The following is a 14723-nucleotide window of genomic DNA, read 5'->3' as shown; positions in this document are numbered from 1 at the left end:
GTGAAAGTGTCCTTCTGCCTCCAGCCACTCACATGATGTCCATTTCATATTGGTAGCATGTCAAAGAGGCAAAATTGAGGCTACAGTTTCTTGTTTTTTTTTTTCCCCCAGAGGACACAACACTAATTGGGGTTTAAAATGGTAAAGTTGGAAAGAATCATAAGGCAAATGTTCTTGCCATATGACCATTCACCAAATACCACAATTAGCAGTATACATTTTACTTTGTTATAATCAAAATCAGCTGTCAGATCTACACAGACACCATAGCACTTCCCATGATATGATGATTTCTCATATTAGTTGTCTGGGAAGGCAGGATATGTGAAAGAAATTATTCATGTGCATTGCCTTAGTCCCTATTTTTGATAGCTAGCCAAACTTGTCTGCCTCTGTGTTACATATCCTGAATACCAGCATTCATCTGGTGTCTTCTTAATGGGGAAAAATGTTTTTACAAGTGCCAAATCAAACTCTTATCCAGCCTGTTCCAGTCCATTTTGTCACAAACATAAAATCTGTGCTCACATTTCCAAGGTAGCCACATTAGAGAAGAAAATCCTGACATTCCTCCAGAATGAAGCTGAGAACTCTTGTTTTACTAAGCAAAAGAATATTTCCATCACTTTGTGAAAGTATAGCTCTGCCTCCCACTGATACATCATTATCCAGTGGACAAAATTGTAAGACACTGTTGCTTACAGCATAATAAGAAATCTATGCATTCTTTCAGGTGTGAAGTAGACAGACCAAGATGAAGCTTAATGGGTTGTCACATTAAAATAAACTGTTTGCCTTTATGAAATATACTAGGAAATATTTTTGTTTTTCCTTGTAGGGAGAATTGCTTTGTACTAGAAATAAACAGAGCAAGTAAATGCTTCCATAGTTTCCATTATTTAATGCACAACTTTTGTGCCTCTTGTGCTAGATGGGTTTTGAGGAGGAAATTGATAATCCTCTGTGAGTGTTCTGCAACCTGGTTACTATAATGAAACCTGAAAATGAACTTCCAAGTGTATGAAATTCCAACTGTAAAAAATGAAATTCCAACTGTTAGAAACTGGAAAAAGAATTCATCAAGAGATTCAGTTTTATCTTCTGTGGCTTGAGTAGGAAGGGAGTTCTTTTTATCATGCTACATGTAAAATCAGACAATCTGTGCAAGGAAGTCTGTGTTGCCACTCAACTACTGTTTGTTAATGATAACAAAGGATCTTGTCACTCCTTAAGGACTATCAAATTATATTTGGCATAGTTTTTCATGGTCCAGAGCCCTTCTAATCAGATACAATGAAGTGGCCTGTGAACACTTATGCTCAATAGTATTTGACACTTTTTAAGGTGTTAAAACAGACTAGCATGGAACTCCCCTGGAAATTTCTAAGCTTCACTTTCCCACTAGAGATGCAGGTTTTAGAAGTACTGCTGTCACCAACACTTACTGAATGAAATCAGTATTAAATGCACATTAAACTGACCAGCAGAAAGGCTTTGAAAGAGAGCATGCAGGAACTGTAACTGCAAACCAGCAAAACCGATTTAGAAAAGGAAACCACCTATAGATTATCGAGAAGCTGTTTCTAGGTCCTGGCAGGAGGCTCACTGATAAAATTTTCTTTTTTGTCAGGGATGAGGTATTTGTTTTTTTGGGGAGAAGGGGGAATCATGACAAAAACCATATCTCCTAAATAGGACAACGCCAATCTACATTAGGCAAACAAACATGTTTCACATTTATCCAGATCAAAGGGAACTCCACTATGATTCCACCTGCAAATGAATGCCTGCTCTTTCTGTCTTAGGGACAGGAAAGATATTTAAAAATATGGTTAAAATACAGAACCCTGGACTCATGACAATATTTGCAGTTACGGATTGTGCAAAATTCACACATGGTTGCCTTGTGCAGAGAACAGCATTTTTAGTTCTATGCAGAAATACAGTTTTCTGCACAGAAAATTTTGTTTCCTATTCAGAAAATGCTATCACTGGGATTCGTTTTGCACATGATTCGTACGTGTTTTTGATTGTATATAAAAACACATTTTTGTATAAGAAATGGCATTTTGTGTATAAAATTATATTTTATAGAATATATGTATAGAAATATATATATTTTTGTGCAGAAAACAATTTCTGCACCAAAAATGCCATGGCTCAATGCTATATAAACCTGGGATTGTAGTTGTTGTGGCACCAGAGCTCTCTAACAGAGAAGGCTAAATATCTAACGAAACAACAAATCTAAGATTCTGTAGGATGGAGCCATACCAGTTAAAGTGGTGTCAAACTACATTAATTCTGCAGTGCACATGCTGCTTAACTTGCAAATAGGCTTCAAAAACATTTTGAAAACTTGCTAGTAGCTGGGGGGGGGGGAAATGTTGCTTCCTTCAAGGAAAAAAAAAAAAAAAGATCCCTAAGCCTTTGAAACAAGAGTAATAACAGTGAAAAGAGGGCGTGTTGACTAAAAAGATGGCTTCACGTGTTCCACTGAAGTCATAGAGAACCCCTGGAGATTTCAAAGTCTTCAGCTTGAGCATTCAATACAGTTTAATACATGTCTGAGCCAGAAGAAAAATATCCACTTCCACTTATGATGGAATGTCAGGACATGAAATTTCCATTGTGCACTGGGGGTATCATAGTCAAATAGGCTACAATAAATTTAAGGCAGTGAAATTTAAAACTTTCTGGTAGCTACAATCTCAGACCTTCTACCCATGTGCAGGCTGCTCCATTTCATTTATTCAGGCAATTGGCTAGATTTGTAACCCATTCAATCCCCCCTTCCATTATATAAAAATGGTAAAGTGCCACAAGAATTGTTCAGAATTGTTGAAAATGTACTATAGTCCTGAAAGGTAGCATACACATAGTCCGCCTCATTCTGATTAGAAGACATATCCTAGAAGATCTGTTTTTACAATTTTCTTCCAAAACAGCAATCTCAAATTGTATCCCAAAAGAGTTCACAATTTTCTGTAAACATTAGTCATCTATCCACATGTACAAGTGAACATAGTCAAATTTAGCAATGTGACGTAGGAATGCACTTGTTTAAATTCTTTGTTCCCATGGAGGAGATTAAGCAAATTAAACAAAGCTCTCCCTGCTGCAGGATCATCTTCAAAAACTGTGCAGTCTTTGAAGGTGTTCTTGTAGGGAGGACATTTCAATCACATTCATCATTTTTTCCTATCCTGCTCCACAGCTATGGTTGGGAGGAGAGTACTAGGGGGCAGCTGAGCAGAGACTCACTGATGGCTATTGTAGTCAGGGTTGGATGAGCCTTGCCCATGTAACCCCACCCCTCTAATGGGCATGGGCATGTAGTTGACAGGGTGGGGGTGAGGCAGACATGCAAGGAGGATTGGCTGCCAATGGCTATCATTAGCCTTAATCAGTTATGTGAAGTTGAAAGCTTTCATGGCTGGCATCCATAGTTTTTTGTGGGTTTTTGGGGCTATGTGGGCATGTTCTAGAAGAGTTTATTCCTGATGTTTCACCAGCATCTGTGGCTGGCATCTTCAGAGAAATTTCATTTCTCTGAAGAGGCCAGCCACGGATGCTGGTGAAATGTCAGGAAAAACTCTTCTAGAACATGGCCACATAGCCCAAAAAACCCACAAAAAACTTACTCAGTTATCTTCCCACCCCTCCCACCAGCACAGCCATGTAGTGTCTGGTGGGGGAACTGGGAGGGAAAGGCAGTGAAGAGAGCTGTGTGTCAACAACGATCATAGCCTGTGATGAGTGACCCTTATTTTTGTCCTCTCCCAATGTCCTCTCCCAACTGTACAGCTATGTATTGGCTGATGGAAGGGGCAGGTGAAACCTACATGAGGAGGGTCACATATTGATGGCTCTCATAACTGGTGGAAGATCAGCTTCACTTGGATGTTGTTGTTGTTTATTTATTTATTGTATTTATACTCTTGTAGTGAGGTACTCACCCAGGTGGAGAGAGCTGAGGGGGCTAAGGGCAGCCAGGTGGTGGAGGTTGAGGGGAAGGAGGAAGTTAGCCCAGAGGTGGAGCCAGTGGAGGAAGGAGGAGGAGCTGGAAGGGATATAAAAGGAGAAGGGCTGAGGCATGCAGGGAGGAAGGATGGATGCGGAAGAGCTGGTTGGGCAAGGGAAAGAACAGGGTTTAAGGAGTCTAGAGAGGGATGGAGTCCAGGCGCCTCTTCCAAGAAGGGCCCATCGGCAAGGGCAGAGGCCCCAAGAGGAGGGGAAGCGGTGGAACCCTTGAGAGGAGGGAGCCTGGACTTTTGCTGACTCTGGGGAGTGGACAACCAGAGATCTTCAAGTCTTGGAGGATGATCGGTGGAGTCCAAAAGGGAAGCTTTGGGAGACGAGCCCTGCCTTGGTGGGAAGTTGAAAAGGCTGACTTAAAGACTGGACTTTATGTTTTGAGTTATTATTTACTGGACACCAAGCTATTTTCTTATTAAAGGTACCGTTATACCACACTTGATTAAGTTTGTTGTGCACGTGGGGGAGACCATAAGGGGAGGAGTCTGCTTCCTTACAAGATGGAGCCTGCAATGCCAGCCCTGCCCACAACCATGCTCTTTGTAAATGCTCTCAGAAATGCTTACCAATTGTTTCCTGCCTTTAGGCTTACAATTTAAAAAGACATGATGCAAAAGGAGAAGGGAATGGAAGTAGGGAAAGGGATCTACTCCAGCAGGTACAGCTGGTCCTTCTCTCCCTCTAAGGCCATGACATTGACAGTTGGAATGGTGGGGGTGCTTCTTCTTTTTATGGGCTAGTCATGATAGAGCTGTGAGTGAAGTTCCCTCTGAAGCCATGGCAATGTCACCCTCCCTGCACCTACCACTAGTATGGCTCTGTAACAGCCAATGTAAGGGGATGGGAGTAAGCAAGTGAGCCACCATACAAGGAGAATCACTTATAAACAACGATTATAGTAGCACATGATGAAGCAGGCATCTTCTGGAACCTACCAGGGGTTCTGAAGAGATACTGGGGGGTAACATCATAATTGTGTGCTAACTAGCCAGTGGTGATCCTCCTTGTTCAGCATTCAGGGAGAGGGGACAAACGGGGGGAGCTTTAACAGGATTCTTATCATCAGCATTTCCTAATACTTTAAAAGCTCCCTTTTCACTTCTCCCCGAAACACAGAATATTATTTCCACCTCTAGTATGACCCTATTCTATTTGTACTGTATATGGGGTAATTTAACCACAGAATTTGTGCCCTTGTTATGTGTCAGTGCTGCAAATATCTGTACTATGTTCCAGTGTTATGTGCATTTAAATCCAGAAGTTATAGAAATGTTGCATTGCATAAACAGCACTATGAAATATACCAAGGGGGCTGGAGGAAATGCAGTTGCTGAATAAGCAAAGAACCATCATACAAGCCTCCTAACTCCAGAGGGCAATACAGACATCCTGGAACAAACATGACATTCACTTTGATCGATGGCTAACATAGCACATCTCCACTTACTCCCAAGACAGCTTGATTAACTCTACAACTTACGTCATTATCTGTGTTTCGATGCCTGGCTCCACTAGGGAGCCATCCACAAAGAGCGGTGCTGATGTGAAGCCATATTTATTCCAGGTCCTTCCTTCATCAAAACTCACCCTGTGATAGAAACAGATGAGATAAATACATAAAAGAGTTTCACTGGAACCATTTCGAAGGTAATTAAGCACCTCCTTAGGCTGGTGAGTGACAGTAGCTGGATTTATAAACAGACATCAATCTTTTCAGTCTTGTCTTGTTATTAATTAATGCTCTGCTTCGCAGTGCTTTTAAGAAGTAATGCACCATGAACAGTTATCAAAGTCAATGAGGGGCCGCATTGCCTGAGTCGAATGACAGCTTAGCTCTGATCAGGGGAAATTGAAGCATCTGCAAAAGAAGGTTTCACTTCAGCCTGTGCAGTTGTCCCTTATTTTGCTGTAGGGCTAAAGGATTTTCTTTAAACAAGACTGGTGCTAAATCTTCACAAGATTGTACTCATTTTGAACCCAACTGTACAAAAAATTTCTTATGTCAACCAAGCAATTAAAGAAACAAGGAATCCTGCTGAGTGCAGAATGCACCACTTATGCAAGTGGTTAAACCTTTTACCAACTTTTATTTGGAGGCATCTGAGACCTCCTTGCACTGAGACCCCCTGAGTTGGTCCTCGTTTATTTATTTATTTTTCATTCCATGAGTGATATGCATGCACAGTTCTGCCCTCCAACCTATCTGTCCACCTGAATTCTCCACTGAAATTCTCTGGGGTTAACACTGGCATAGCACAGCTAAAGGTAAAGGTAGTCACTTGACATGAATGTCTAGTCGTAATCGACTCTAGGGAGGAGTGCTCATCTTCGTTTCTAATCTGAAGAGCCAGTGTTGCCCAAAGACTGCTCTGGTGGTCATGTGGGCAGCATGACTGCACTAAACGCTGTTACCTTCCCATTGAGAAGTGGTACCTATCTATCTGCTTCCATTTGCATGCTTTCAAATTGCTAGGTTGGCAGAAGCTGGGACTAGTGACAGGAGCTTACCCTATCATGCAGCATTCAGGCCTCAAACTTCTGATCTTCCAATCATCAGAACTGTGCCTTAACTACTAAGCCACTAAGAACAGCTACAACATCATTAAACAGGATCTGAGCTAACATTAAACCAAGAACAGTTTTTTACACAGACCGCATTATGGAAAAAGTACAGTGTGAAAAAACTGCAATTCTACCATAAAGGAAGTACATTATTATGATATACTATCCAAAGAAGTAACTTATTTAATCAGCTGAACAAACATTTCAACTGAATTTTATTTATTTATTTATTTATTTATTTATTTATTTATTTATTTATTTTATCCTGCCTTTCTCCCAAAGTGCAACCAAGGTGGCTAACAAACATAAAACACAACAATTAAAATTGTACAATTAAAATCATGAAAATATAAAAAACTACAAATATAAAATTTAAAACATACAAAATTAAAATTAACAATCCAAGACCAACCTTCTCTTCTTCCAATAAAACCAAGCCTGCCAGATCTCAAAAGGGATGATTGAAGAATCTGATCTTTGTCACTTCCAATGAGAACTAATTTAATTTGCATCTCTCATGCGAATGTGTTGATTGAAATTTAACTGTTTCCACTCATTTTTAAATATCACACACAGAAAGGATGATAAAATATGTATATTTGATATTTAGGAATGCATTGTTTGACAGAAAATACTTTTTTAAAAAAACTTTGCATTTTTTTTTACATATCCCCACCTTTTAAATAGTCCACACAAAATGAGTGATAAAATATTCATTTTGAAGATACAGTGGACCCTTGTTATACGCTGGTGTTTGGTTCCAAAATCCCCCGTGGATAACAAAATCCATGTATGCTCACGTCCCATTAAATATAATGACATAGCAAAATTGTGTCCCTTATAAAAAATAGAAAATCAAGGTTTGATATTTGAAATTTATACTTTTTTTGAACATTTTCAAACTGTGGATGCTTGAATCCGTGTATAAAAAATCCATGTATAAGAAGGGTCGACTGTATGTACATTTAGGAATGCATAGTTTGAGAGGTATATATAAAGTAATAAAACAGAACAGAATAGCCCAAGTGATCAAAATTTCTTCCCTTTCCATTTGTAATCCAGGCCAGCAGCACATTTCCTGAAATCCCACTCTAAAGAGTTTCTTATCTTTCTGGACCCATTTTCTAGACTGTAGAGTGGGATGCAGAAGAGAGAGAAGATTCCCCAGTGATATCATCAGACCTCTGTATCCATGGGGGATCTGTTCCACCCCATCCACCCCCAGATAACAAAAAATGTGGGATCTCAAGTCCCATTGTTACCAATGGTGTTCTGGCATGGCCACATGCATGTGCTGCCACTGGAGTGAATGGGGTAGGGCCATACGTGGATTCTCAAATCCTTAGATGGTAAGCCTACAGATGGCAAGAACTGCCTCTTGAATCCTGGCTACTGCACTGTTGTTTCTAATTTGAGCTGAGTACAATGCATTCACCATTTGTATCAACTCTTGGTTTCCTCAGTGCATTTGTGTTGCTACCCCTTCCATGGCTGCATATTGCTAAAATACTGTAAAAAAATAATATTGATTATATTGTGTATTTGGCTATATCAAGATTAATTGCTGCATATTTATTAATTTGTTCTTTTTTTATTATATGATATTTTACCTATGAATGGGTTGGGATGGACAAATCTATCTTTTAACTCCACATCTAGTTTTTACTGCACACACACACACACACACACACACACACTGTTGTTGTGTACCTTTAAGTCATTTTTTATTTATGGCCACCTTTATGGCCCTATCAGTGGGTTTCATGGCTGAATGAGGATTTGAACCCTGTTCTCCACAATCATAGTCCAATTCTCAAACTTTTACATCATGCTGTCTCTCCCCCCCCCCCCCCGATACATACAATATTTTTATAAATAGTATTCTCTTTGATGTTGAAACCTTCTACAATTATAAAAAGTTTCAACATTAAGAAGAATATTTTAATGCACATATCCAATATATACATTTTCCCACAATATTTTGAAAGCCGGTTTTCCTTAAATAATTTTTAAAATCTTAAATGGGCATGTTTATGCATGTTCTCTTGCAACGTACATATTTTTGTTTCCTTTTTCTTCTTTGAAGATTTGTATCACAAAGCTTTGGTAAGTACAAACACTAGACGATAATTGATTCCAGTTCACATTTTGATTTGGGGAGCACACATGTAGTAAATTATTATCAAAATGTAAAGTTAAAAAAAATTCTCCATCTTGCACAGAGCTCAAGAGCACAAGTGCATATCAGAAATCATGTCACAAAAGATATTACAGTTGGACTTCCATATCTACAGATTTTGCATCCATGGATTCAACCAATCACAACTTGACCATGTTTTTGGGGAGGCAGGATTACAAAAAGCAAAATGCACTATTTGCCATTTTATATAAAGCATTGACTGCACTACTGTATATAATGGTACTAGAGCATCCACAGATTTTAATATTCACATGGGGTCCTGAATCCAAACCTCAGAGGATACTGAGGCCCCACTATATTACAAATTATTTCTTATGCCATTATTTATCAATACATCATTCATATCACTAACATACAAGGGGGGAGTACAGAACTACAGTCACTGAACGTTGAAACATACTCCATGAATACTCTTAATTCCAAAATTAGACTGAAAATTATCATAGCTCTCAGGGAAGGACAAATTCACAAAACAATAATGGATAAATAAATTTGATGAATTCAATTTTCTGCATTTAGTGATGTATTCAAGACTTTTACTCCAAGCCTCAACTTAAGTGTCAAGTGTCCATTTTAAAGCCTCAAGCCGAGTCTCAGGTCCTTGCAGGATACTTTCAAGTCAGCTCTCAAGCCAAGTCTCTGGGAGCCAACTTTAATAGAAAAAAGGGAGGTGGTGTTGGGTGGGGGGATGGAGATTCAATAACTAGAAAATCAAGAAGATGTGCATAAAATTACATTAAAAATTCTCAGAGGAGAATAGCAGTGGGCTTGAGGCAGAAAGATTTTTCAAAAGGTTCTGAAAAGCTTTAGAAAGCTCCTCCAATGTGTAACAGGGACAGGTTGCTGAGTAGACCTCAAACCCATTTCATTTTTCTGTTTCTGGATGAAGCTGGGCCAGTAAGTAAGGCCCAGTACAGATGGGCCATTTGCACCTACGGCACAGTATCCATATGCACGAGCCCTAATATTGGCGCCATTACATCACAAGGCTGTGGCCCCATCCACACAGCCTTGTGACATAAGAGCACCCAAGCACCCACACGCCTCTGGTTGGAAGAAGCATCATAGGGCTGCGTTGCAGTCCTTATGACAGCACAAAAAAGTAGCCGTCTAGAGAGGCTCCTTTTGGATGGCATGTCTGTGCTGCAGCATGTGGATGCTGCAGCACAGATGCGGGGCTTACAGGGACGGCTTCTAGCCACCCGTCTGTACTGCCCCTAAGTAACTAAAAATATATAAGTTGCAAATCAAGTCAAGTCAATGTATCATTTATTGCTGAATCAAGCCCAATCAAGCCCAAGTAGAATTGCTGAAGCAACTTGGATCTGACTTGTGCTTGAGTCTACATTACTGCTGTGTGATTTTTGTTATTTTTATGTTCTGTCAAGTTGACAAGTCCAAAATATGGCAAAAGTATAGCTTTCTTAAGGAGATGTACCATTGCCTTTCTCTAAAGCTGTCTTGTCCAAAGCCACCCAGTGGGTTTTCATGACTGAGCAGGGATTTGAACCCTGATCTGACAGAATCCTAGTCCAACAAAGTGCTGACCAAATCCACACAACAGTGAAGAAAGACAAATGAGGAATGTAATTATTTTTCTACATTGTCCTTTAAAAAAAAATCAGGAAATAGAAACACTATTATGGAGTGAAACATGGACAGAAGAGCTGCCTATGGCATGAATGTAATATTGGTCTATCAATGCTGTCATCACTGTATTTTGTATATTTCTGCAACTGCTAATCTTAACTATACAAAGACCTGTGTGCATGCTTACAAGTCTGATAGAAGAACACGGTCTCTGTATGACATTTCTATGACCCTGTCTCATAGTTATGACAAAAGTACACACAATGCACACAGTCAAATGTACTTTACATTTTTTTTCTTAACAAATAAGACCCAGAGGCTGCAATCTGATATGGAAGACCAATGTGAAAGACAAACATTCCTTTCTACACATTCGCCTTTGGATGGATGTGTTTTGTTGAGGAAATGGAAAGGGAAGAGTTAGAGTTTAGAAGTTCCTTGCACCCCACAACACTTTTTTCTCCAGACTGCTGCTTTCACAACTACCTTTGATGAAAAAGGAAAAGAATGGAGAAGAGCCACACATGATTATTGTCTTTAATTTGGCCATTATTTACAAAACCACTGAAATACATGGGGCTATCTTCAGCATAACATTTTTCAACAGAATTTTTGATGACTATTACTAGTTTTAGAAGAAATCAGTGTAAAATCTGTGTTATCCCAATATAGTCACAAAAGAGTTTTAGTCAAAGTCCTGATGAATGGATTAGTCAGTTTACAATCTGTGACCTCAATCCAATTGCTAGCTCCAACTCATGCAGAATACTAGTTGAATCACTGGGAGTTACATAAATTGTGTCCTTATTTGTTCCAATAATGGTTGTTGAGTTACATGAGTTATTTATCACTCAGTAGTCAACTCAATGGGTCTACTCTAGTTGTGAGCATTGAATTTAGATTTGTTTTCTTTGTGAATATACCAGCAAATAAAGAGGTCAGAAATAAGTGTATTGGACGAAATAGGGCCACATTTATTTATGAAAACAGCAACTTAAAAAACTTCACCATCATGCAGGGCAAGCAACTAAATCAAGTTATTTGGTGAGCCTGCCCCTGTCTAAATTTTGTAGAGATGGCAATTTCACACAAACATACACACACACACACACATTTGCCTTTTAATAGAATATAAATGTGTTGTTTTGTTGTTGTTGTTTTTAATGAGGGATGATTTGTCTCATTCTTACAAGTGGAAAGGAAATATACTAACAATTTTCTTTTTACCTCTGCAAAGGCAAGATATTTGCTGGCACTCTCAACAAGAGTGTTTACATTTGTGAGAGTAGTTTCTTTGTCATGAATCATGAGAATGTATTTTTGTACAACCTAGAGCTGCTTCCTGCTGCATGTACTGTTACTAATCAGTTAACAGTCTCTCTCTGTGTGTATGTGTGTGTGTTTTTCCATCACTCAGTCAGTCCTTTTATTTTGCTGTGTTTGTGTGATTTGCTTGGAAGGGAAAAGACAGAGGATTTTTGCAAAGATTGTGGATGCTTCCACAGCTGCACACCTATATAAGGTAAACTGCAAATATTCCTTACATCTCTAGTGTAAAGTCACATAATTAGTCCTACTCCACTCTATAAGGGAGATTGATTTCAAATATTTTGTTATTCACCTAGTGACATGGGTGTCCTTAAACAAATCTTTGATTAGAGATTTGTCTCCGAACAAATCTTTGGTTTACTGGAACCTTTCCCAAAATGGTACCCTCATGATGTTGGGCTGTAGCTCCCATTCTCTCCAGACAGCATGGTCAGTGGTTTTGTTGGCTGGAGAGTGATGATGATAGTCATAGTTCAACACACTGGGAGGGCACTAGATTGGGGAAGTCTGTTTTAGTGAAAGACCTCACAATAAGGGATAATTTAAGCTATCATCTCTGCACAATTTAAACCCATAATTACATTCTATTTTTAATCAATCTGTGTATTTTTAATCCCAAAATACCCATTCAAATGTACATATTAATATGTAATAAACATCCTGTTTCAAAATACATGCTAAGAACTGTCTTACAGCTACTAGAGAATTGTGTTTCCTTGACATGTTGAGGAGAGAGCTTTGTAGTCATGGTGAAGGAGAATTTCCCTGGGTGTACCATGATGTATGGGTTTCACTGTCTTCTTCCCAGGAGCCTTTGCAAGGTTTATACCTTGAAAATGCCAAGGAAAAGGCAGCTAATCAAGCTTCACCTAGTAGTCTGCGGGAAGCACTTGAGCAAGCTTGGCGGAAGGCTTTGCACAGGTCCACTCTCTAGGTATAAAGCAAGCTGCTCTTAGCTCCCAAAGCCAGGTTTTTTTTGTTTGGTTTTCTTGCATGGGACCAGATCTAGTTGGGGAAAAAAAGGCACATCCTATCATAGGTAGTGGGGAGTCCCCAGAAGGGACATTTGGGCAAAGAAAGTGAAGTCTCACTCAGCTTGAAGGCAGGAAGCTTCATTCCACTCCCCAAGTGGCAAGGGAACCAGATAGTTGTGTCCCATTTCTGTCATCCTGGCTGGACCCAGCAGGCAGGCTGGGTGTGTGTTTTGCCACTAGTTTAATTTTGGATTTAGATGTGTTCTGAGTCTAAGCCTATGATGCTGTAATCAATAAAAGTTGTGCTGTTATTTGTTCCAATAATAGGTGTATTGCGAGTTATTTGGGGGGAGGTTCTTCCAACTCACGGCTGACTCAAGTGCAAGACTGAGTAGATAATTAAATTCTGATCTACATATTAGTTTGTGAAATGTAGATCCGGGTAAATTCATATTGGAATTGGCAAATACCAAATTGCTCAAGTATCCCTAGCAATAATGGGTATACAACTGGGTTGTGCTGGAAATATTGATAAATGATTGCAGTTAACCTCTTGAACATATGAAATCATCTATGGATGTTACAATGTGAAAAGTAGAACTTTCTAGTTTCACTATATTACCATCTTTCAGTGCCCCACACTAATGTTACCAGTTTAATCTCACTGCTGAATTACTGAAATACAAGAGATAGTTATGGATTATAATCACTGTAGAGCTCTGTTATTATTTGACTGAAAGCCACAATGGCTTACATTGTATAGAAAGTCAAAAGTGTCCATCTGCAAGATTATTTTGATTCACATGCATGGGGTGTTTTAAATGTCAGCTCATGAAAGCTGTTTCCCTGTAATTTTTTCCATTAACAGCTTCAGAAGCTACACTAGGTCAACCCATTAAAAGAAACTCAAAACCCAGTGCATTTACAGGGCTAACTAATAAATGCCAATGGAAATTCCAAATGAATGCTGTGGGTAAATAATTTTTTAGTATTTTTTTTCACATGACATTAAAGAAAGAGAAATGACATAAATAGAGAAATAGAAAGCTCGTATATTCTTCCTTATGAACCTGCCTGTGCTTTGAGATCTGCTGGGGAGTCGGTAGTCTCTGTTCCACCACCTTCATAGGTACATCTGGTGGGAACATGGGAGAGGGCTTTCTCAGTGGCTGCCCCCAAGCTCTGGAACTCCCTTCCCACAGAGGTTAGACTGGTACACTCCCTGCTTTCTTTTCACAGAAAAGTAGATTTTTTATTTTTGACAAGCATTCAAGGTCTGCCCCACCTACACAATGTGCTGCATTTTCCTAATTGTTGGGCTGGTGTGAGAGTGCGTATATTTTAATAGTGTATGTGTTAATCTGGCTTTAATTTTTTATTGTTTAATGTCTTTTAATTTGCAGTTCGTTAATTTTAGCTATGTGAGTTTTTATTTATTTATTGTAAGCTGGGAAAATGGGGGAAAGGCAGAAAATAAATAAATAAATCCCATGTAAAACCATTGGTCAAACTATTGTCCATCTAGCTCACTACTCCAATTAGCACCAGTTCTGCAGGGGATTTTCACCAGGTTTTAAGGCAGAAGACACTCTCGGTCCTACCTAAGGCTTCTGGAGATGGAGCCTAGGATCTTCTGGCATGCAAAGAGATAAATAGGATGTGTGGCTGCTTTTCAGTGCATAGAAAATTTATTTTTCGAATAGTTCCCAGAATACTCGAGCAACAGATTTTTTTTAAGACTACAATATAAACCTGCTTGAGAATAAGTCTAGACAGTAGGGCTTATTTCTGTTTTAATTTGACTCCCTGGCATGTTTGTAAGATGCCCTGGGGAATCTGTTGAATGGTAAGAAATAAATCTAATGAATGAATGAATTAATTAATTTAATGCGTAAGATTTTGCTGCATTCAGTTGCTTTTGGCATTGTGGCTGGTTGTACTATGCTTTCATTGTTGTTTTGGCATGCATTTGGATTTCAGGTCTGCTAGATGCCTTGCAGGTCCCCATTGTTTCAAAATGTTCAATATAA

The 14723-nt window shown here is 39.1% G+C and overlaps 1 protein-coding gene across 1 annotated transcript in view; it reads right to left on the bottom strand.

The window, feature by feature from the left end:
- SORCS3 (sortilin related VPS10 domain containing receptor 3) overlaps positions 1-14723 on the bottom strand; it is a 654782-nt gene that overhangs the window by 137224 nt on the left and 502835 nt on the right. The window contains exon 14 of the mRNA XM_089508329.1: positions 5519-5626. Coding sequence (XP_089364455.1) covers positions 5519-5626 — 108 coding nt within the window. The remainder of the gene's footprint in view (positions 1-5518; positions 5627-14723) is intronic.

This window comes from Sceloporus occidentalis, unplaced genomic scaffold, assembly GCF_023333645.1.
Source record: "Sceloporus occidentalis isolate IW3139 unplaced genomic scaffold, rSceOcc1.0.p SCAF_2, whole genome shotgun sequence".
In the NCBI taxonomy this organism is placed as follows: domain Eukaryota; kingdom Metazoa; phylum Chordata; class Lepidosauria; order Squamata; family Phrynosomatidae; genus Sceloporus; species Sceloporus occidentalis.
The sequence above is the reverse complement of the archived record's forward strand: the minus strand, read 5'-3'. Positions and strand labels throughout refer to the sequence as shown.